Here is a 22,969-nt window from a genome sequence, read left to right as displayed (position 1 = left end):
TCAGGAGGGTGGGCTGAAGCACAGAACCCAGTGGCAGATGGAAATGGGACGGCACGGCTAACAGCAGCAGCGGTTCATACCTGTTAGTTTTCTTTCCTTGAGTCCAGCCAGACCAGTCCCTTTACTGCCAGTTCGTTTTATGCACTCCTCCAAGAATAAGAGAAGGACAAATCAAATTGTTCATGCTGGAACGTAAGCTCCAGCGGTGGTTTAGTTCTCTCTTTTTTTTTTTTTTTTTCTTCATTTTTGTGTTCTGTGATTTGGTTTAGTTCTACAAATGGTGATCAACTCTGATGGTGGAAGAGTTGAGTGAAGAAAATGTCCTTCGTTTTTGCAGAATTTATTGGCAGGCTGAGGAAAGCATGGAAGTTCATTAGGAGGGACGTTCAGCAAGCCTGGTCGATGGTGGGCATAACCCATGCTTCTGGACTGGTTAGGCTTGACTCAAGGAAAGGAAAGTAACAAGTTTGAACTCATTTCACCCTGTAGGCTTCATGGCTTTAATAGGAAATTTTGCATACATTTATAGAAAAAAAGTCCTGCAAATAGAACCTGCCTATCAGATAACTGCCTGCAAATATATTTAGTTTTCCTGTATCAAAAACAAGATCAAGTTGAATCTTTATGTAATTGTTATTATAGTATTGGTAGTTTACATTTTTCTCCCTGAAAGCATCTGTATGCCCTCCTTTAGGTCTATTTTATATATAATATTGTCTCTTCACAACTTGCTCTTTTTTTTTCAGATTTTGTTTAATCTGAAGAGCCAAAGTTCTCACCATGGATTTTCAGCATCGCCCTGGGGGTAAAACTGGAAGCGGGGGAGTCGCCTCCTCCTCAGAAAGCAACCGAGACCGCCGGGAGAGACTCCGGCAGCTGGCTTTGGAAACTATCGACATCAACAAGGTAAAGCTTCTAAAAGTGTCAGCAGAGGGCATGTGGCCGAACCACCGTTCAATTCCGTTCCACCCAGGGTTCAGTTCTTGGGATGGGTCTTCTGCATCCCATGTGGGCCAGGGTTACTGCGGAGGCAGCATTCCCAGCCCCTAGGGAGAGGATGCGTTCCTCATGGTCATTGTTGACACCTGGTGGCTGGACTTAGAACTCATGATATACGATTCTGGAAAGAGCCCTGATGCATGGCTCCAAAGAATTAAGAAACAGAAAAAGACCATTCTCCTAGGACAAGTAGGATAGTGATGACATCATCAGATGGAAAACTGATGTCAGAGTTTCTAGAAACGTTGACTGGCACACTGAGTATGCCCAGAATGCCACCATCCACGTGTCCACGCAGGATCCCTCTCCAGTCTCTTCTTTGTCTTGTGGCTGTGCAGCTTGTGCTCTTTTTTGGTATTGGAAAGCTTTTTCCCGATCGATTCATCAGTTTATTTTTTTTTTCCTGCGCCAGGTGCTTCTCCATCCACTGGCTTAGTTTATCGGGTGGCATGATAAGTTTTTCTTCTATGCAGTCTATTCCTGGTGATTCCGCGTGGCTGTGGTCATCGACCGTTCGGGTCTTTTTTGTAATGGTCTCGTCGGGATTTCGTCTGTGCCCCAGTGCCCGCAGACCATAAGAACATACCATACCGGGTCAGACAAGGGTCACGCCCTCTGATTTTGGGCAGGAGCTAGAAGTGACACATTTTGGGTGAAAGCTGGCTCGCAAGCTCTGACATTCAAGAAGGAACCCCATTCTCTCATAGGCTCTAACATCTGAGGGGGTTCAGCCCTTTCTCTCCAGTTCACAGGCTCCAATATTCCAAGAAGCATTTTCACCTATTTTACTGGCAGTCAGCTCTAAAAAAAAAAAGTGTTTTGAATTAAAAATGAGTAAAATGTCAGCCTTTCGGTAAAAGGAGAGACCAAGGAAATCAGGCTTCCAATCCCACTTTCGCCACTGACAAGTCACTTTATCTCCCACTGCCTCTGGTACACACTTCGAAGGAAGTTCCACCCATAAATGTTGCCTTTTTTATTTCTTTATTTAAAAAATGTATAGCCCACCTATAACAAAACCAGTTGAGCTAAAGAGGTTACAATACAATAAAATGTATAACCCGCATAAGAAATGTCACCCAGTGCACTGTTCTGCTCTTCCCTGTTTTTGCACAGGAGAAAAGGTGAGTGTGGTTGCCCTATCTAACCAGTAAACAGATCTTTGGATGTTTGCATAGCTTCATGCTGGCATTGTCCTACCATGCAAGTCCAGTAATAATGATCTTGTTACCAGTGTTATCTTATTCAGAGGTTGTTTGTTTTTAGCCAGGGCTGATTTTTCATATGTCATTTTGTTTGGTACAGTAACACATGTAGTTTACTATCTTTTTTTTTTTTCTTTCCTCCTTTCAGGATCCCTATTTTATGAAAAATCACTTGGGCTCTTATGAATGCAAACTTTGTTTGACCCTTCACAACAACGAAGTAAGTCTGGCTAGGAACGTGTGCCGAAGTGCTTTCTGGGTTATAGACTGGATCATAAAAAATTGGATAGCTTCTGAAACTTAATGTTATTTGATTACTCTCTCTAAGAAAAGACAGTGAAGGGAGGACAAGGATGGGGTGTTGGATTCCTTCAACAGAATAATATATAATAAATAATGAAGAAGCTCTAGCAATGGAGACTGAAGTGGTATCTGAAAGGAAAGAAGAAACCCAGTGCACACAGAAATTCCATAATAAAATCAAAAACCATAAGAAAAAGCTTATTGTGCTGAGTGTCTGTCAGAGGCACTAACTTGGGAGCCTTTTCGAGGGAAACACTGTAGATAAAAGCTTTCCAAGATCATCTGCCAGTAGAAATGCTATTCAGATAGTCAACACGACCAAAGAAGAAAGCAAAGACTCTGAAGTTGATATTATCATCCATCTGGGAACCAATGGCCTTGTTAGAAACAGCATCCAAGTGGTACAGAGAGACTTCCAGTCTCTGGGGAAGCAGATTAGGCACATGGCGAAGACTATTGCCTTTTCAGAAGTGTTACCTGTTCATGGAAAGGGGAAAGAGAGGCTAAGCCATATAGAAAACCTCAATGCATGGCTCAAAACTTGGTGTAAGGAACAAAGTTTTGGATATATTGGGGGCTGGGGCCATGTCAAAGATGGCTTTACATCTGCCCATGGCAGGAAAAAGGATCCCAAGAGAGAAATTAAAATCCAGTGTCATAAGGCATTTAAACTAGACAACGGGGGTGGCAGAAGGACATTGGAACGTCACCCCCAAATACAAATACAAAGGAAATGGGTGAATGGGATAACAAAAGTCAGCCTAATAAGACACAAAACAAGTCCAAGAAAAGCGTAACCTGAATGACAAAAGCTGGAAAGCTCTGAGCACAAATGCTCGTAGTCTGGGCTATAAAAATCCCAGATCTGCAGGCCCTAATGGTGGAGGCGGACTTGGACATTGTTGCTGTTACAGAGACCTGGTTCACGGAATCTCACGATTGGGATATGACCATACCGGGCTATAACTTGTTAAGGAAGGACAGAGAGGACAGAAAAGGGGGAGGATTAGCTCTTTATGTCAGAAACAATATTCAAGCATCTTAACTGCAAGGAAGATGGGCCGTCCTAAAAAAAAAAAAAAAAATGGTGCATCCATATTTACTGGAGTGGTATACAGGCCTCCGACTCAAACAGAAGAACTAGACAGAGATCTGGTCGAAGACACCCAAAAAGTGGGAAAGAGGGGAGGAGTGTAGATTGTTGAGATTTTAATCTGCCGGACATAGACTGGAGAATCCCTTCTGCAGAATCTAACAGAAGTAGAAAGATAGTGGATGTCCTGCAAGGGGCTCTGTTCAAACAAATAGTAATGGAACCCACGAGGGAGGTTGGGATACTCGCCCTAGTGCTCACTAACGGGGATAATGGCTCTAATGTCCAGATGGGTGCCCACCTCAAAACCAGTGATCATTAAACGGTATGGTTTGATATTGCAAATAGGATACGGAGAAGTCACACGAAGACCCGAGTTTTGACCTCCAAAAGTACGGACTTTATTGGAATAGGGAAGTACCTGAAGGTAGAACTAGAAGACTGGGAAAAAATGGGAGAGGTGAGTCAAAGTGGGCCAAACTAAAAAGAGCAATTACAAAGGCAACTAATCTATATGTTAGAAAAGTAAACACAAGTAAGAGAAATAAGAAACCAATCTGGTTCACAAAGGAGGTGGCTGATGTAATAAAAGCAAAAGAAGCAGCGTTCAGGAAATATAAAGGATCCGAAAAGATGAACACAAGGAAGAATATCTGGTGAAACTGAGGGAGACGAAGAAAGTAATCAAGAAAGCAAAAAGTCAAGCGGAAGAAAGGATTGCCAAAGAGGTAAAGCGAGGTGACAAAACATTTTTCAGATACATCAGAGAAAGGAGAAAAGTCCAAAGTGGTATAGTGAAACTGAAAGGTGAAAAGGATCAATGTGTGGAGAGAGATGAAGAAATGGCAGAAATATTAAACGAATACTTCAATTCTGTGTTCACTAAGGAGGACCCTGGAGAAGGGCCGTAGCTAGTTAACAAGATACTGGAGGGGAGTGGAGTAGATGAAACTCCATTTACGGAAGAGAATGTATGGGAAGAGCTAAGAAATTTGAACGTGAACAAGGCCATGAGGCCAGATGAGGTTCATCCCAGGATACTGAGGGAGCTCAGAGATGTGCTGGCGGGTCCGCTGTGTGACCTGTTCAACAGATCCCTAGAAACGGAAGTGGTGCCGAGTGATTGGAGAAGAGCCAGGATCGTTATCAGTACAATTCAAACCAAAGATGATTTTGATATTCTTCCTGGATGGAGTGTTGTCCCTATAGAAGGTTTTTGAACCTGCTACATGGCCAGTCATACAGCATTTACAAAGACCTGGATGTGTTTTGGAAGTCTGCAGCTGCTAGTATCCCACAGTTGGCAGAGAGTGTATTTCATTTCATTTCATAGAGCCTTGATGACTGACACTATTCCTGACAAGTTTCAGCTTATGCTTAACTCAACCTTTCTTTGTATCTGTTACCTTGTGTCCAACATATGTGCACATATCTTTCTGTGTAATTAGCAGCCTGACAAACTGCTGATACTGAGGGCATTTTCAGCATACAGAAGCTCATATACGTGGAAAGATGACACAGACTTTCTCAAGAAAATATAAAAAGGATGGTTGTACTATTTCAATTCAAAACAAAAGTGGCATTTCATATAAGCTTGTAATTTATGTCTTAACACATTGAATTTTTTACTTTGGAAAATTTTTTTATTTGTATATAGTTTAAATATTTAAAAATATGAATGGTTTTCAATTAAAAAATTAACTTTTTTGAATAGTCAGAGGTATGAAACTTTATGCAAATCCTCCACATAATTGCTGCAGAATTTTGAAAACTCTGCCCCCGGGAAACCGGGAGCTCTGCTTGTCATTCTTCTGCGTCTTTCAGGATTGTTTTTGTAGTCTTCACATTTAACAATGAACTCTCTTTTTGTTCTGTTTCAGGGGAGCTATTTAGCACACACGCAAGGAAAAAAGCATCAGACAAACTTGTAAGTCTCTGTGGTGTTTGTCACCTGTGTGAAGTACTCCAGTAGATCGCTTGGAAGATAAACAAAGCATGTTTTGTGTCAAAAACTATAGAAAAGATTTTTTTTTTTTTTGCTTTGTACTTTTAGTGATTTCAGGATTCATAGATTTTATGCTGATGTGTAACGATTGCTAATGTCTGTCGTTCACTGAGGGAGAGGGAAGATGATAAATCTGAGGGACAGAAGGCAGGGCTGCTTTGGAGAGGGCTATAGAAACGGAAATGACTTAATTTAGTGGAGCTATTGAACATAATGGGCAGCTTAATCTAAGTCTACAGGAATTCGTTTTGCAGAGGTCATATACGACAAGACTTCTGCTGAGCACATGGGATGCAGGAAACATACATTCTGGCCATGATGAAACAAACAAAGCAAGGGAGGAAAAGCCATATATTTGTATATATCGCTTTCTGATAAGAAGTATTTGGCTTCCCCTTCCCGTTTGGTGTGGTATTCAGCTGATGTTGGGGAGTATAGGGTTTGGGGGCAGAGTCCTGGAACAGGACTGGAGGAATTATTGGTAGAGGGGGAGAAGAAAATCTAGGACTCTGTATCGGACTATATCTGTCCTACAGCATTCCTGCCCCTATTCCAGACATAGTAGAGTGGCTCAGTGGCACTAATTTGCACACTCATGCACGAGACCTGGGTTCAGTTCCCAGATCTGACTCTTGTTCCTCAGGCTGGCCAGGACTATGGAACTTGGATGCAGTAAAGGTATATGTACGAACCGGCTTGGGCACTACTTTAATCTCTTGTTTACTGATTTCAGAGCTCGCAGAGCTGCTAAAGAAGCAAAAGAAGCACCAGCTCAGCCTGCTCCAGAAAAGGTGAAAGTAGAAGTGAAAAAGTTTGTGAAAATTGGCCGACCAGGTTACAAAGGTATCTAGTGATTTTCAGATGTTTTCAGAAGCATGCTTACTGGCCAGATACACTCCTGGACATGGGGGCGGAGGAGATTGTGCTTGTCAGTGGGAGGCACCCTAGGCATGGAGGAGAGTGCTGGCCAGCCAGAGAGACCTGCAGTTTATGAGAGTAATGGCAGGAGATAGGATTCGGGTGACCAACTGCCTGGTTTTCGACTGGACAGCCTGCCAGCAGAACCCACCCTGCTGCAGAGAGACTGAAATGCACAGCGCAAGGTAGAAACAGTAATAGGCTCCAGTGCCAAAGAGCAGCCCCAGCAAACAGCGCAAGATCAGCCCAGGCCTAGAGTCTCCCATCCCCAAGTCCGAGTTGCTACAAACCCAGTGAGGCTGGCTGATAGAAATAAGCCCTGTGATTTCCCCCACCCCCGGGCTGGCCAGTTCATCTCCCCAGAGATTCCATCTGAAGTTTAAAAAAAACTTCTCAGCACACGGACTCACCGGGTCCCCGTGATCCTGTAGCTTTTGGGTGTGCCGATAATCAGCACCATTTCCTAGCGTGAAGCAGATGGACTCAGGACCAGTGGGTATAGTGTGCTCCTGATAGCAGTTGGAGACAGAGTCAGATTTCAGTCTGACGTCAGCCTACATATACCCGTGTAGGAAGCTTAGATCTTCAGTATTTCTCCGTTTCCTAAGCAGTTAGGGATACTAAACACGCTTGCACAGCGTTCGGAAATCCAAACCAAAGAAGAAAGAAAATTCCAAAAACCTTTTTCTTAAAGTCTCCGGTCTCCGAGGCTCGGATAGCCGCAAAGATCATCCGCCGACATCTGTCCCATCGGGTTGAGCAGCCCCGTACGGGCTAGACCCCGATTCGGTACGAGGGTTCTCCCTCATGGAGATCCTCTGGGAGGGGGGTGGGGGGGTCACCATCTTGCCCGCGTGGCTGCTGATGCCATCTCCCCCTCCTTGGTTGCCGTATTGTCCGCACAATTGAGCCGTGTGCACAGAGGCGAGCTGGGTGCATAAACTACTTGTGCGCATAGCGGCGCACTCAACGGCGCCAGGCACACAAATTAAGCCGTGCGCACAGCGGCGCACGCATCTCACTAGGTGCACATAACGGCCTGCACTCACATTTTCCGCAGCTTGCACGCACATCTTCGCACCCGGAGCGCATATCTAAGCCGCCCGGTGCGCGCATATTGGTGCACAGACGCGTTTTGAGCGACCCACATGCTCACATCATGGCACCACCGGCCAAGAAAGCCAAGGGACAAGCTCTCTGCCCCGCCTGCCACCTGAGAGCGGCACAACACAAAGTGGCTTCGGCCCTTTGCCTGCAATGCAAAGAGGCCCTGGGGAAACCTGGACAAGGCCCCCCCCCTCCCCCGGCCAGTAGAGGAATCCGGCTCAACCAATGACAGTACCCCGGACCTCTCTATACCTGGCTCGGTCCCTACTCAATTGGGCCCCTCAGGGAATGCCGCTGGCTTCAATATGGACCTAGGAACCTTTTCCTGGGTAGAATTGTTCAAAGGGCTGCAAACCTTTGTTCAGGCATAATCTGTGCCACCGGCGACACAGCTACAGCCTCCACCAGAAGACCAAATCCTTCCAGGCCCCTCTCGGCCTCCCCGAGACATGCCCCCTCCGGACAAAAGCCTCCTCTTAGGGGACACAGACACCTCAGAGGAAGAACCAGATTCCCTGGAGGAAGGAGAAATCCCTCCAGGAACGGAACCATACCGAACCATGATGCGTTTCTTCCCTAGAGACGAATTACCAGACCTCGTGTCTCTGAGCTTGAAGGAGCTGACCATTCCAGGCACAAGTGCCACAGCGGAGCCAAAGACGAACCCTCTGCTGGTCGGTCTCTATCAGGCCTCACGCCATTTCCCATTGCTGCAGGCCAACAACAACTGATCGACTTGGAATGGAATGCTCTGGAGGCCAGTTTCAAGGGAGGACAGGCTCTAGAAGCCCTATATCCACTGGAACCCTCAGCCAAAGAACTCCTGGTGTTCCCCAAAGTGGATGCCGTGATCTGCACTGTCACGAAGCACATTACCATTCTAGTCGAAGGAGTAGCGGCACTCAAGGATGCCCAAGACAGGCGTCAGGAATCCATCCTTAAACAGTCATTTGCAGCAGCTATGTCACTACTCCTGCTGTGCCGTGGTGACATGTGCCTGCTTATCACTTGTCAGGAACGCTACCATGCCCGTCAAAACATTAGAACCAGCGATATCCTTCCTCACAGATGCGACGTCCAACCTGGTGCGCACCTCAGCCAGGGGTGTCTCATCCATTGTGGCGGCCAGAAGACAACTCTGGCTCCGAAGCTGGTCAGCCGACGCGACCTCCAAGACGAAACTCACGAGAATGGCCTTTAAAGTAGCCCTCCTGTTGGGAAGCGAACTGGAGAAGTTAGCCGACAAATGGGGCAAATCCCCAGTACCTCAGCTACCGGAGGACAAGAACAAAAGAAGCCATCGCCCTTCTCTCTGAACATCCAAGGGCAGAGGATCACAGTGCTTCAGACTGTACAAGAATACATACCAAGCACCTCGCCCCACAGGCAGGGGCCAATCCTTTCGGAACAAACACAAGAGAGGAGCCGGCTCAGGTCTAGGCCCCAGCCGCACCCCACAATGAGAGCCAACAGACCCATCTACAGGAAGAAGCCATAGGGGTCAGGCTTGCCCAATTCTACCAAAGATGGGTCGAGATAACGTCTGACAAGTGGGTCCTAACCTTCATTCGAGAAGGATACTATTTGGACTTCCACAGCATCCACTCAGACAAATTTGTGAAATCCCCTTGCCACTCCCCCTCCAAGAGGACGGCAGTGGAAACCACACTGACAAAATTGCTCTCCCTAGAGGCTATAACACCGGTGCCCATGCACCAACAAAATACTAGGCACTATTCCATCTATTTTATCGTCCCCAAGAAAGAGGGAACGTTCCGGCCCATCCTGGACCTCAAGTCTGTCAACAGCTACCTGAGGGTACCACACTTCCGCATGAAAACCCTACATTCGGTCATAAGGGCAGTACAGCCGGGAGAATTTCTGACCTCTCTGGAGCTGTCAGAAGCCTATCTGCACATCCCGGTCCATAATGGCCACCAGCGCTTCACGATCATGGACCACCACTACCAGTTCCGGGCGCTACCCTTCGGACTACCTACTGCTCCTTGGACGTTCACCAAAATCATGTTGTAGTGGCAGCGACACTGAGGAAAGAAGGAATCCTCGTACACCAGTACTTGGATGATTGGCTGATCAGAGCAAAATTGCCAGAAGAAAGTCATCAGGCAACCACCAGAGTCAAGAATCTACTACAGAATCTCGGATGGGTCGTCAACACAATCAAGAGCTGCCTGTAGCCCTCCCAATCACTAGAATACCTGGGAGTCCGGTGCGACACCCAACAAGACAAGGTTGTCCTTCCCCTTACAAGGAGAAGGAAATTGATGGACCAGTTGAGAAAACTGTTGAACGGCGCTCGCCCCACGGTATGGGACTACCTCCAAAACCTCAGCCTCATGACATCGAATCTAGAAGTCGTCCCATGGGCAAGGGCCCCACATGCGACCACTACAATGTTCCCTAATGTCACGATGGGACGCAATGTCCCAGGACTACACCGTTCGCCTCCAGCTACCAGCAGATGTACGGATTCAGCTCCTATGGTGGCTACAAGAAGACCATCTGAGCAAGGGAGTAAGGCTATCCCCACTGACCTGGGTCTTGCTTACCACAGATGCGAGCCTACGAGGGTGGGGAGCCCACTGCCAGGAACTGATGGCCCAGGGGCAATGGAACAAGGAAGAGTCGGGATGGAACATCAACCGACTGGAAGCCCGAGCAGTTAGACTAGCCTGCCTGCGGTTCAGTCACAGACTCCGGGGAGAATCGGTCAGAGTCATGTCGGACAACACCAAAACAGTGGCCTATGTCAACTGCCAGGGAGGAAGCAGAAGCCAACAGGTGTCCCTAGAAATAGACCCCCTAATGGCGTGGGCGGAAGCAAACCTCCAAGGGATCTCAGCCACCCACATCGCGGGAAAAGACAACGTCATTGCGGATTACCTCAGCAGAGAAAGTCTAGACCCAGGGGAATGGATGCTATCGACCACAGCATTCCTGTTCATAATAAACTGTTGAGGAACTCCAGCCATGGATTTTCTGGCAACCCGGTCCAACTCTCAAGTTCCCAACTTCTTCAGCCGCAGACAAGACCCAGAATTCCAGGGGATCAACACCCTCATCCAGACCTGGCCACAGGAAGACCTGCTGTACGCCTTTCTTCCATGGCCACTACTGGGCGGGATCATCCTCAAGATAGAACACCACAGGGTCTAGTAATTCTAGTGGCCCTAGATTGGCAAGAAGGCCGTGGTACAGAATGCAAAGACTTTTGGAGGGGAGCCCCCTGTCTCTACCACCACACAGGGATCTGCTCCACCAAGCACCGATCCTCCATGAAGACCCAACTCTATTCTCTCTTACGGTCTGGCCATTGAGAGAACGCGCCTGAAGAAGAGCAGATACTCGGAGGCAGTGACTGACACCTTTCTCCGAACACGCAAGTTTTCCACGTCTCTAACTTACGAATATGGAGAATATTCGAAGCCTGGTGTGAAGACCGCGACATACTTCCGCGGACAGTCAAAATCCCCACGATCCTGGAATTTCTGCGGAACGGCGTACAGAAAGGGTTGTCTCTCAACTCCATCAAGGTTCAGATGGCCGCATTGGCTTGCTTCAGAGCCAAAGTGGACGGCATCAGTCTATCTTCACACCCAGACGTCTCCTGCTTCCTGAGAGGTGTCAAACAGATCCGACCACCACTAAAGTGGCGATACCCCTATGGAACCTCAATCTAATACTAGACTTCCTAGCGGGAGCTTCCTTCAGACCTACCCGCGGACTGTCTCTACGGCTTCTAACCTTGAAGACAGCATTCCTAGTGGCAATATGCTCAGCCCGTCACATCTCTGAACTTCAAGCACTATCGTGTCGGGAACCATTCCTCAGATTCACACTGGGATCCAGACAGCTACGCACTCTCCCTTCCTTCCTTCCAAAGGTGGTTTCTCATTTCTATCTAAACCAAACCATCTCGCTGCCATAGTTGTCATTGCATTCCTTTGATAAGCATTACTGATTAGAAGCTCTTGCAAAAGAGGACACAACCGTTGGTGTTCTCAGAGTGGTTCTTACTTCCTCCCGACCTAACTGGTTGAGCTTTGTACTTCCCACTTGTCTGGATTGGTGCAGCAATAATGAAATGGATCATACTACCCCAGTCCAGCACCCTCCCAGGTGGTTAGGCCATAATGAGAAACAGAAGATGATGTCAGGTGGACTGTATTGTACATAATTTTTACAAAAGAATTAATTTCTCCTTTCAGTAGCCAGTTGCTGTCTCCTGCCCTCCCTTCTACTATGTTCTTGTTTTCCAAAGAGTGCAGACAGGTGGTGTGCTATAAGAGGATTTTCTTTGCAAATTGTTGAAGCTTTAAAGTTTATCTTCAGTTTTGAATGTTTATGGTCTGTTCAGTGTATAGTCATAGGAATAATGAGTTTCTTCTCTGTGCTGCACCATCCCTAAATAGTGGGTGGTGCAACATGGTAGGAAAACTGTGTGCTCTGCCTCAATCTGCTGACAGGGAGACATAACCCCCCTTGTCTGGATTAGTGTAGCAGGATTCACGGAAAGAAAATTAACAGCTAACATTTTTCCTTATTGTCCAGTCCAGACACATGAGTTATGTCCCCCTGCCAGCAGATGGAGACAGAGAAAATTAGTTGGACTGGTCTGGTAGGACTAATCAAAATAAAATTAACAGGCAAGTTTAAATTTCACTTTCCAGATTGTGAAGGGTTGGTGCAACAGCAGCATATAGAATATTCACTTGAACTTGAATTGGCTGCCTCTGCCCTTTTCTTCCCTGCAGCTTTAATCAGTGGGTGTAGTGCAGCACTTTTCAGGCTGGAAGCTGAAATGTAGCCCCTTTTTTGTTCTCTTCCAGTAACAAAACAGAGAGATCCAGAAACCGGCCAGCAGTCTCTTCTCTTCCAGGTAAGTGCAATAGTTTGGTGTGAAAGTTCAAATGCAGCCTTTCATGCCAACATCTTATAGTGCCGTATGAGCATGACACCTTGGATGCACATGTACAGTTTCCCTCTAAGGCTCGTACAGTCCTCTCTTGGGTTTGCAAGGTAAGTCCAGAGACCTCTGATTATATGCCTTAATGGTATTGCATAACCTGAGACACAGAAAATTTGGGACATCTCTGAAAAATCTGTACCAAATCAAAGAAAGACCTGAGATGATGATGTAAGAGCACTAATCTCCAGTCCAGTGCATCCGTCTTGTTCTCATTTACAGACATACAAGAACAGTGTTTGTACCAAATATTACAGTTAAAGCCAGGCTTTAACTTGCTTCTGTGTTTACTAATGAGTATGTTGGGGAGATACCAGTTCCGGAGATGGTTTTCAAGGGTGATGAGTCGGACGAACTGAACCAAAACACTGTGAACCTGGAAGATGTAGTAAGCTAGATTGACAAACTAAAGAGTAGCAAATCATCTGGACCAGATGGCATGCATCCTAGGGTACTGAAGGAACATTAAAATGAAATTTCTGATCTATTAGTTAAAATTTGTAACCTATCATTAAGACTGGAGGGGTGGCCAATGTAACCCCAATATTTAAAAAGGGCTCCAGGGGCGATCCGGGTAACTATAGACCAGTGAGCCTGACTTCAGTGCCGGGAAAAATAGTGGAAACTATTCTAAAGATCAAAATCGTAGAGCATATAGAAAGACATGATTTAATGGGACACAGTCAACATGGATTTACCCAAGGGAAGTCTTGCCTCACAAATCTGCTTCCTTTTTTTGAAGGGGTTAATAAACATGTGGATAAAGGTGAACCAGTAGATGTAGTGTATTTGGATTTTCAGAAGGCGTTTGACAAAGTTCCTCATGAGAGGCTTCTACGAAAACTAAAAAGTCATGGGATAGGAGGCGATGTCCTTTCGTGGATTACAAACTGGTTAAAAGACAGGAAACAGAGAGTAGGATTAAATGGTCAATATTCTCAGTGGAAAAGGGTAAACAGTGGAGTGCCTCAGGGATCTGTACTTCGATCGGTGCTTTCAAATATATTTATAAATGATCTGGAAAGGAATACGACAAGTGAGATTATCAAATTGTGGATGATACAAAATTATTCAGAATAGTTAAATCACAAACTGATTGTGATACATTACAGGAGGACCTTGCAAGACTGGAAGATTGGGCATCCAAATGGAAGATGAAATTTAATGTGGATAAGTGCAAGGTGTTGCATATAGGGAAAAATAACCCATGCTATAGTTACACAATGTTAGGAATTATTAGGAAGGGAACGGTTAATAAAACGGAAAATGTCATAATGCCTCTGTATCGCTCCATGGTGAGACCGCACCTTGAATACTGTGTACAATTCTGGTCGCCGCATCTCAAAAAAGATATAATTGCGATGGAGAAGGTACAGAGGGCAACCAAAATGATAAGGGGAATGGAACAGCTCCCCTATGAGGAAAGGCTGAAGAGGTTAGGGCTGTTCAGCTTGGAGAAGAGACGGCTGAGGGGGGATATGATAGAGGTGTTTAAGATCATGAGAGGTCTAGAACGAGTAGATGTGACACGGGGTAACCGCGGCCGCACTTTACTGTATTGACCTGTTCTTTAGGTTTGCTTTTTGTGCAGCTGGAGCTGCGTCTCCACCTGTCTCCCCTCCCCGCAGCCGTGGCTACATGGGCTGCCTTTGTTATGCAATTGACCTCCCTCCTTCCCGCATCACCCATCTCAGCTGCAGGAAGCCTCTCCTTCATCTCTGCCGGGGAGCCTCTCTTTGCCCAGGTATTTTCCACATTAGACCCCAGAGCTTACTTCTAACGCTTAAGATGCTTCTTTGCTCAAAGCCCCTTTCTTGAATCTGGGCAGCCAAAACAGCAGCAGATTCCAGCCTAGAAGTGTCTGCCAAAAGGAATTTTTTTCTTGGAGACAAAGCCACAAATGGTGTGACTTGCTTTAAAAAAAAAAAAATCCACAAGAAAGCCCTGTGACCTGTAACTTACCCATTACAATAAAAATTATATGTTAGAATAACTGAATGCTGTTTATATTTTCAAATAGCCCCTTAAAAAATATGAAAATAAGAATTATGTCTGCTCTGACATAGTCCAAACATGAACTATTCCCCTGGGACGAGACATTCCTGGAAATGTTTGTCCGGCAGGGAGGAGAATCTCTGACCTCTTATATAAAACAAACAGATGTTTACTGCCCTGCTCTTGTGACAATGCTAAAATGGAGCAATAATAATTCTGAATGCTAAACAGAGCTTCTGCTGCCTAGAAATTGTACCAGCTGTGGCTTTTTGCCAGGCTAGAGGCAGCTGGATATCAGGATATAACGATATCAGCTTATAGTATGATTTAGGTAAGATTGGGTTCATCCCTTATGGGTACCTTCCAGACTGATTCTTTTGGGCAAATCAACTCAGTGTATTCATTGTAACATAGTAATGGCGGCAGAAAAAGACCGAAATGGTCCATCTAGTCTGCCCAGCAAGCTTCCCAAGGTAGTAACTGCCGCTCCGTGCAGGTTACCCCCACGTTTCTGTTAATAACTGCCACTCGTGCAGGTTACCCCCACATTTCTGTTAATAACTGCCACTCGTGCAGGTTACCCCCACGTTTCTGTTAATAACTGCCGCTCCGTGCAGGTTACCCCCACGTTTCTGTTAATAACTGCCACTCGTGCAGGTTACCCCCACGTTTCTGTTAATAACTGCCGCTCCGTGCAGGTTACCCCCACGTTTCTGTTAATAACTGCCACTCGTGCAGGTTACCCCCACGTTTCTGTTAATAACTGCCACTCGTGCAGGTTACCCCCACGTTTCTGTTAATAACTGCCACTCGTGCAGGTTACCCCCACGTTTCTGTTAATAACTGCCACTCGTGCAGGTTACCCCCACGTTTCTGTTAATAACTGCCACTCGTGCAGGTTACCCCCACGTTTCTGTTAATAACTGCCACTCGTGCAGGTTACCCCCACGTTTCTGTTAATAACTGCCACTTGTGCAGGTTACCCCCACGTTTCTGTTAATAACTGCCACTCGTGCAGGTTACCCCCACGTTTCTGTTAATAACTGCCGCTCCGTGCAGGTTACCCCCACGTTTCTGTTAATAACTGGTGCTCTGTGCAGGTGACCCCCAAGCTTTTTTATTTATTCCCATCCCAGGGGGCGGATTGGCCTATTGGGGGAACGGGCTTCCCCCAGTGGTCCGGTCTAGCTAGTCACGTAGTCTCGATTCCTCGGTGGCGCCGAGTGGCTGTTAGTGCAGGTTGCAAGAGACCACTATCTTCCTCAGCCCTGCCTGCCTTCCATCAAGATAGGTGGTGAGGCTACAAAAAAGTAGGGAAGGGGCCCAGAAGCAGTAGTTTCACTACTCCCCCCTGGAAGTGAGGCCCCGCCAGCAAAGAAAAGTGCTGGGACTTGAGGCCGCTGCAAGGAAGAGCTGCTGGGGGGAAGGCCAGGCCCCAACAAGAAAAAAGAGTGCCGGGACTCGGCCGCTGCAAGGAAGAGCCGCTGGGGGAGGAAGGTCAGGCCCTGCCGCCCCAACAAGGAAGAAAAGTGCGGGGACCTGAGGCCGCTGCAAGGAAGAGCTGCTGGGGGGAAGATCAGGCTCCAACAAGAAAAAAGAGTGCGGGCCAGGCCCTGGTTCTCCCCCCCCCCCCCCCCCCAGCAAAAGACAACTGAGTTAAGGAAGAAGGGAAAGGGACAGGATGAGAGAGGAAGGGAGTGAGAAGGTGGAGTGAATGAGAAAGGGAAAAGAAGGCAGAAGGTATGGAATATGAGGCTTAAACGAAGAGAGGGGAGAGATGAGAGGGGAAGTGAATGTGTAGAAGGGAATATGAGAGATGAGTGGAGGGAGAGAGCATAAAGAAGATGGGTGCTAGCAAGGCTCTCTCCTCCCCCCAGCAGAAAGACAACCTAAGAAGAGGAAGAATATTGGATGAGTGGGTGGGAAGGAAAGGGAAAGAAGGTGTGTGGGTGAGTAGGGAGGACAGAATTAGGCCTGGCATGGGAGAGAGGGAGAGACCTGGTAGGGGCCATCACAGCCAAAGGAAGAAGGGGCAGAGGAGAGAAGGAGGCTGGTAGCCAAATAAATAAATCCCGTCCAGCTGGTAGCAGAAGGAAGGTGAGAGAGAGATAACCCTGGTGAGGCAACATGTGCGTGTGTATAAGAGAGGAGGGAGTGCAGGAGAGAGAAGGTGATAGTGCTTGAGGGAAAGCATGTACGTGAATAGGAGGGAGTGCATAAGAGAGAGAAAGCATGCGTGTGATTAGGAGAGGGAGGGCGTGCATAAGAGAGCATGCATGTAAGAGGGAGAGAGGTGCATACATAACAGACAACATATCCATGTTAGAGTGCCTGTGAGAGAGAGGAGCTAGTTTATGGGTCTCTCCCCCCACAAGTTGCACTACATACAGTGTCTGGCTTGTTGCAGTTTCCTTTTCCTTTTTTGTCTGCAAGTTTCTATTTATGCTTCATGGTCTCTTTTTTTTTTATTCTGTATTTGGGACCATGGATTTTATAACATGTGCGTGCTGGGTAGCTTTTTTTTTATGTTTTAAGGGGTGTGTGCATATAAATGTAAATTATATTGTATTTGTAATTGGGTACCCATGGGCCAGTATGGAGAAAAATCCCCTGGGCCACTATTTTCCCACAATCTGCCCCTGATCCCTACCAACAGATAGAGGCAGAGAATAAAACTTTGAGGCACTGCTACATAAGAGTGCCATCTGCAGTCCCTCAGTATTTCTCTGTCTCCAGCAGATGGTAGAGATGCAAACCTGCAGTCTGGACTTTATTAAAAAAAAAAAGATGTAGCAGTTTCTTAAATTCTTGGAAGAAGAGAAGAAAGGAGAGGCTCCCCAGGGTGTTAGGTTCCTTGTCTTGGGTAAAGCCATGCTGACTTTGTTCCATTAAACCATGTCTTTCTATATGTTCTGTGATTTTGATGTTTAGAACACTTTCCACTATTTTTCCTGGCACTGAAGACAGGCTAACCGGTCTGTAGTTTCCCGGATCACCCCTGGAGCCCTTTTTAAATATTGGGGTTACATTAGCTATCCTCCAGTCTTCAGGTACAATGGATGATTTTAATGATAGGTTACAAATTTTTACTAATAGGTCTGAAATTTCATTTTTTAGTTCCTTCAGAACTCTGTGGTGTATACCATCCGGTCCAGGTGATTTACTACTCTTCAGTTTGTCAATCAGGTCTACCACATCTTCTAGGTTCACTGTGATTTGGTTCAGTCCACCTGAATCATTACCCATGAAAATCTTCTCCATTACGGGTATCTCCCCAACATCCTCTTCAGTAAACACCGAAGCAAAGAAATCATTTAATCTTTCCGCGATAGCTTTATCTTCTCTAAGTGCCCCTTTAACCCATCGATCATCTAACGGTCCAACTGACTCCCTCACAGGCTTTCTGCTTTGGATATATTTTAAAAAGTTTTTACTGTGAGTTTTTGCCTCTATGGCCAACTTCTTTTCAAATTCTCTCTTAGCTTGTCTTATCAATGTCTCACATTTAACTTGCCAACACTTATGCATTATTCTATTTTCTTCTATTAATTAAGTTGACTTAGAAAATAACCACTACTATTACTAGCAACGGTAACATGAAATAGACTTAGATTTTGGTTACTTGCCAGGTTCTTATGCCCTGGATTGGCCACTGTTGGATGCTGGGCTTGAAGGACCCTTGGTCTGACCCAGTATGGCATGTTCTTATGTTCTGTTGGATCCTTCTTCCAATTTTTGAATGAAGAACTTTTGGCTAAAATAGCTTCTTTCACCTCCCCTTTTAACCATGCTGGTAATCGTTTTGCCTTCTTTCCACCTTTCTTAATGTGTGGAATACGTCTGGACTGTGCTTCTAGAATGGTATTTTTTAACAATGACCACGCCTCTTGGACATTTTTTACCTTTGTAGCTGCTCCTTTTAGTTTTTTTCTAACTATTTTTCTCATTTTATCAAAGTTTTCCTTTTGAAAGTTTAGCACGAGAGCCGTGGATTTGCTTACTGTTCCCCTTCCAGTCATTAATTCAAATTTGATCATATTATGATCACTATTGCCAAGCAGCCCCACCGTTACCTCTCTCACCAAATCCTGTGCTCCACTGAGAATTAGATCTAAAATTGCTCCCTTTCTTGTCTGTTCCTGAACCAATTGCTCCATAAAAATGTCATTTAGTCCATCCAGGAACTTTTTTATCTCTAGCATGTACCGATGATACATTTACCCAGTCAATGTTGGGGTAATTGAAGTCTCCAGACAAAAAGTGCAGAAAGGATTTAGTCCAAACCACAAGGTAGTTCAAAAGCTCTACAGAGCAGAATAACTTTTATTCATTTTTAAGCGGCAACTCCACTGACTTAAAATCGCACCAATTTAGAACGCGTCCCCCGACACGGTCCCGTGTTTCGCCTAGGGCTGCATCGGGAGGGAGCAACAGTTTTTTCACAAGACACTGTAAATAAACATATACTGGTTAGGACATAGAGCTGCAAAATGCCGACATAAATTATCCAGTACAATTTTTTACAACAATGTCATCACATACCTGAATGCAAGAAGGTTTCAAAATTGGCAGGGAGCGCGTCCATCTTGAATACAGACAGGCATTTAAACCTACCGGAGTTGGCGCGAAACTCAGGTTGACAGGTCACATGGTCATACGGGGCCAATCACAGCGGCCCCCGTTCCTGAGGCGCAACTAGCAGTGCAAGCAGCAAAGCATTTTGGTGACCCCACACAAATCATGTAAATAAATGCCATTCGAGTTCCCGATTTAACCCTTTAGGGGCTACTGTGTCAAGGTAGAAGATCCACCTCTGCTCGATTCGTCCTAACTGCTCATTGTAGTTGCCACCCCGGGAAGAACGGGGGACAACCTCAATGATGCAGAAGAATAAATCAGAGAGGGTATGTGCCTGTTGAACCCAGTGTGTAACTAAAGGTTCATTTTCACGAGTATTGCATATGTTTGAGCAGTACTCAATGATGCGAGTTTTTATCATTCTAGAAGTTTTTCCCACATAAACCAGGGGACAAGGGCAGGTGATTATGTATATTACTCCTTTTGAGGTACAATCCGAAGAGGCCCGAAGAGGAAAGACTTGTTGTGTAATGGGATGTGTAAAAGACGTACACATTACAGTATGTTGACACATAATGCAATGTCCACAGGGCTGATGTATAGCCAGGGATGAGGGAGCCCCCAGTTCAGAGTTTAAATCCACATGAATCAGTCTGTCACGAAGATTACGGCCCCTACGGTATGTAAACCTCAGGGGGCCTTGAAAAAGATGGTTCAAAGAGAGAGACTGCCAATGTCTACGGATAATACCGGTGACCTGGCGGCTCAAAATGGAAAAAGGTAAAATGCAATTGTTAACAGTATCAGATGATCGAGGTCGTGGGAGAAATAACAGATCCCGGTTCACAAACAGAGCCCGTTTAAAGGCACTCTTTATCACTCGAGAAGGGTACCCCCTTGACAAAAACCTCCCAGTCATAAGCTTGGCCTGAGATATAAATTCCTCCCGATGATACATTTACCCAGTCTATATTGGGGTAATTGAAGTCTCCCATTATTATCGCACTACCAATTTGGTTAGCTTCCCTAATTTCTCTTAGCATTTCACTGACCGTCTCACCATCTTGACCAGGTGGAACAAGGTTCACAAGCTGCCGAAAGATAAGCCGAAAGGAAAAGGGTCCTTCCCTTCTCGCCCTCGTTTCAAGGGGAGTCACAGGTTTCGTGGATCCAAACCTTCAGGGACCACTCAGAGACAACAATTCTTGGCCAGACAACAGTCGTGGAGTCAGTCCTTTCGAGGTCATCTGTCCTGCAGAGCTGGTTCTTCACATGGAGCTGGTGGTGCCAAATCCTCGCAATGATGCCAGGCTGGTCCACTTCTCGGTCCCAGTGATAGGAGGGCGATTGGGTTTGTTATACGAGGAGTGGACCAGGATCACGTCCAACCAGTGGGTCTTGTGATAAAACTAGGCTACACTTTAGAATTTGTTGGCCCCTAAGAGACCGCTTCCTAATATCTCTGCACGAGGAAGGTGGCAGTAAGAGACACTGTGTCTCGCCTGTGCCAGTTAAGAGCCATTGTCCCGGTTCCTCCAGCATTCTCAGCTCTTTTGCTATTCCATTTACTTCATCTTTCCCAAAAAAGAGGGAACGTTCTGTCTGAATCTCAATTTAAAGAAGGTGAACGAGGCTCTGAAAGTTCCTTGATTCCGGGTGGAGACTCTATGCTCTGTGATCGCGGTGGTTCACCCGGGAGAGTTCCTGGCATCTCTGGATTTAACCAAAGCCTATTTGCACATAGGAATTTGCCCCGACCATCAGAGATACCTCCGGTTCATGATTCTGGGGGAATGCTTTCAAATCTGCACTCTTCCCTTTGGTTTGGCGACCAACCCTTGACTTTTACCAAGATGATTGTCGTCATGGCGGTGGCTCTCCGTAAGGAGGGCATTCTGGTCCATCAGTATCTGGACAACTGGCTCATCATGGCAAAATTGGAAACTGTGTCGCAAGGCAGTGGATCTGGGTCTCTGGCTCATGCCATCTTTGGGCTGGATAGTCAATTTCTCCAAGTCATCTTGTTCCTTCCCAGAATTTGGAGTTCCTGGGGGTGTGTTTCGATACGAAAGTGGGAAAGGTCTTCCTCACTGAGAAGCAGATTTCCAAGCTTCAGGCCTAGGTTCGCAGATTTCTAGCCATGTGAGTCCCCAGGATCTGGAATTACTTACAGGTGCTTGGATCTATGGCCTCTACCCTGGAGTTGGTTCTCTGGGTTTTTGCCCATTTGAGGCCTCTTCAATCCGTGTTGCTTTCTCGTTGGGATCCATTATCGGAGCATTTTCAACTCCCTCTCCCACTCCCTGAGTTTGCCCATTCCAGTCTTTTTTGGTGGCTCCTCCCAGACAAGTTGAGCCAAGGAGTGGATCTCGATTTCCTGGTCTGGACGATAGTCACCACCGATGCCAGTCTCTCTGGCTGGGGAGCCGTGTGTCAGAGCCAGTCCGTTCGGGGCGTTGGTTGCCAGAGGAAGCCGCTTGGTCCATCAATTGCCTAGAAACAAGAGCAGTGTGTTTAGCACTGATGGCCTTTTTGCTTTTGGTGAGGGGAAAACTGGTTAGAGTCTTGTCAGACAATGCAACAACAGTAGCTTAAATCAATCGACATGGAGGAACCAAGAGTCGAGCTATATCTCAGGAAGCCCACCTTTTGGTTGCTTGGGCGGAGCACAATCTGGATCGCCTGGTAGCCTCTTATATAGTGGGCTCGGACAACTTGCAAGCAAATAGACCCCAGGGAGTGGTAGTTGTCTCAAGAAGCAATGCATCTAGTCACTCGCAGGTGGGGCTTGCTGGGTGTGGACTTGATGGTGACCTTCCACAATGCCAAGGCCCTAAGTTGCTTCAGTCGTCGAAGAGAAAGAGAAGTAGATACCTTGGTTCTGCCCTGTCTAATGGATTTCCTGCTGTATGTGTTTCCTCCATGGCCACTAGTAGGCATATCTTGCAGTGCATGGAAGCTCATCAGGGCAAGGTGATTCTCATTGCTCCAGAGTGGCTGAGGTGTCCTTGGTTTGCGAACCTAGTCAGCCTGGTGGTGGACGAGCCCATATGACTCGCTCATCTACTAAATCTGCTGCATCAGGGCCCCGTTTGTTTAGATTAGGCAGATTGATTTTGTCTAGTGACCTGGCTTTTGAGAGGCCACTAGATGTCTGCAAGGTAAGGTGCATGGAATTACTCTTTCAGCTCATTCGGATGTGGTGTGTTTTCTTTGGGGAGTGAAACATTTACGCCCTCCGGGCTGACAACCATGTCCTTCCTGGAGCCTGAATGTGGTCTTAAAGAATCTGTGTGCACCTCCTTTCGAACCTCTGAGGCATGCGACCATGAAGGATCTCACATTGAAGGTGGTTTTCTTGGTGGCTATCTGTTTGGCTTGTAGGATTTCCGAGGTTCAGGCTTTTTCTTGCCGGGAGCCCTTTTTGAGAATCTCTGACGATGAGATGTCCTTGCAGATGATTCCTTCCTTTTTACCTAAGGTGGTGTCATCTTTTCACCTAAATCAATCCATAGAGCTCCCATCCTTTTCAGCTTTGGATGCCTCGGAGCCGGGTTCTAAGGATTTGAAGCATTTGGACGTCAAGCGTGCTTTGTTGTGGTATTTGGAGGTCACCAACAGTTTCCACTTGTCAGATCATCTTTTTGTTCTGTGGAGCGGTGCAAAAAAGAACTGATCCGTGGCACTACAAGAACAAAAATCAGCAGGTAAGAAACAATTTTCCTGTATGTACTTTTGTGTTGTTCCCTTTGTAGACTCTTGTTGCCAAGGGGATAAAA

General features: G+C 46.3%; 1 protein-coding gene across 1 annotated transcript in view; it reads left to right on the top strand.

Moving 5' to 3' along the window:
* SF3A2 (splicing factor 3a subunit 2) overlaps positions 1 to 22,969 on the top strand; it is a 50,241-nt gene that overhangs the window by 7,216 nt on the left and 20,056 nt on the right. The window contains exons 2-6 of the mRNA XM_029610979.1: positions 747 to 906; positions 2,353 to 2,424; positions 5,481 to 5,527; positions 6,339 to 6,448; positions 12,481 to 12,530. Of these exons, the coding sequence (XP_029466839.1) occupies positions 781 to 906; positions 2,353 to 2,424; positions 5,481 to 5,527; positions 6,339 to 6,448; positions 12,481 to 12,530 (405 nt within the window). The 5' untranslated portion in view covers positions 747 to 780. The remainder of the gene's footprint in view (positions 1 to 746; positions 907 to 2,352; positions 2,425 to 5,480; positions 5,528 to 6,338; positions 6,449 to 12,480; positions 12,531 to 22,969) is intronic.

The sequence above is a fragment of the Rhinatrema bivittatum genome, chromosome 8 (genome assembly GCF_901001135.1).
Source record: "Rhinatrema bivittatum chromosome 8, aRhiBiv1.1, whole genome shotgun sequence".
NCBI classification, from domain to species: Eukaryota; Metazoa; Chordata; class Amphibia; order Gymnophiona; family Rhinatrematidae; genus Rhinatrema; species Rhinatrema bivittatum.
The sequence above is the reverse complement of the archived record's forward strand: the minus strand, read 5'-3'. Positions and strand labels throughout refer to the sequence as shown.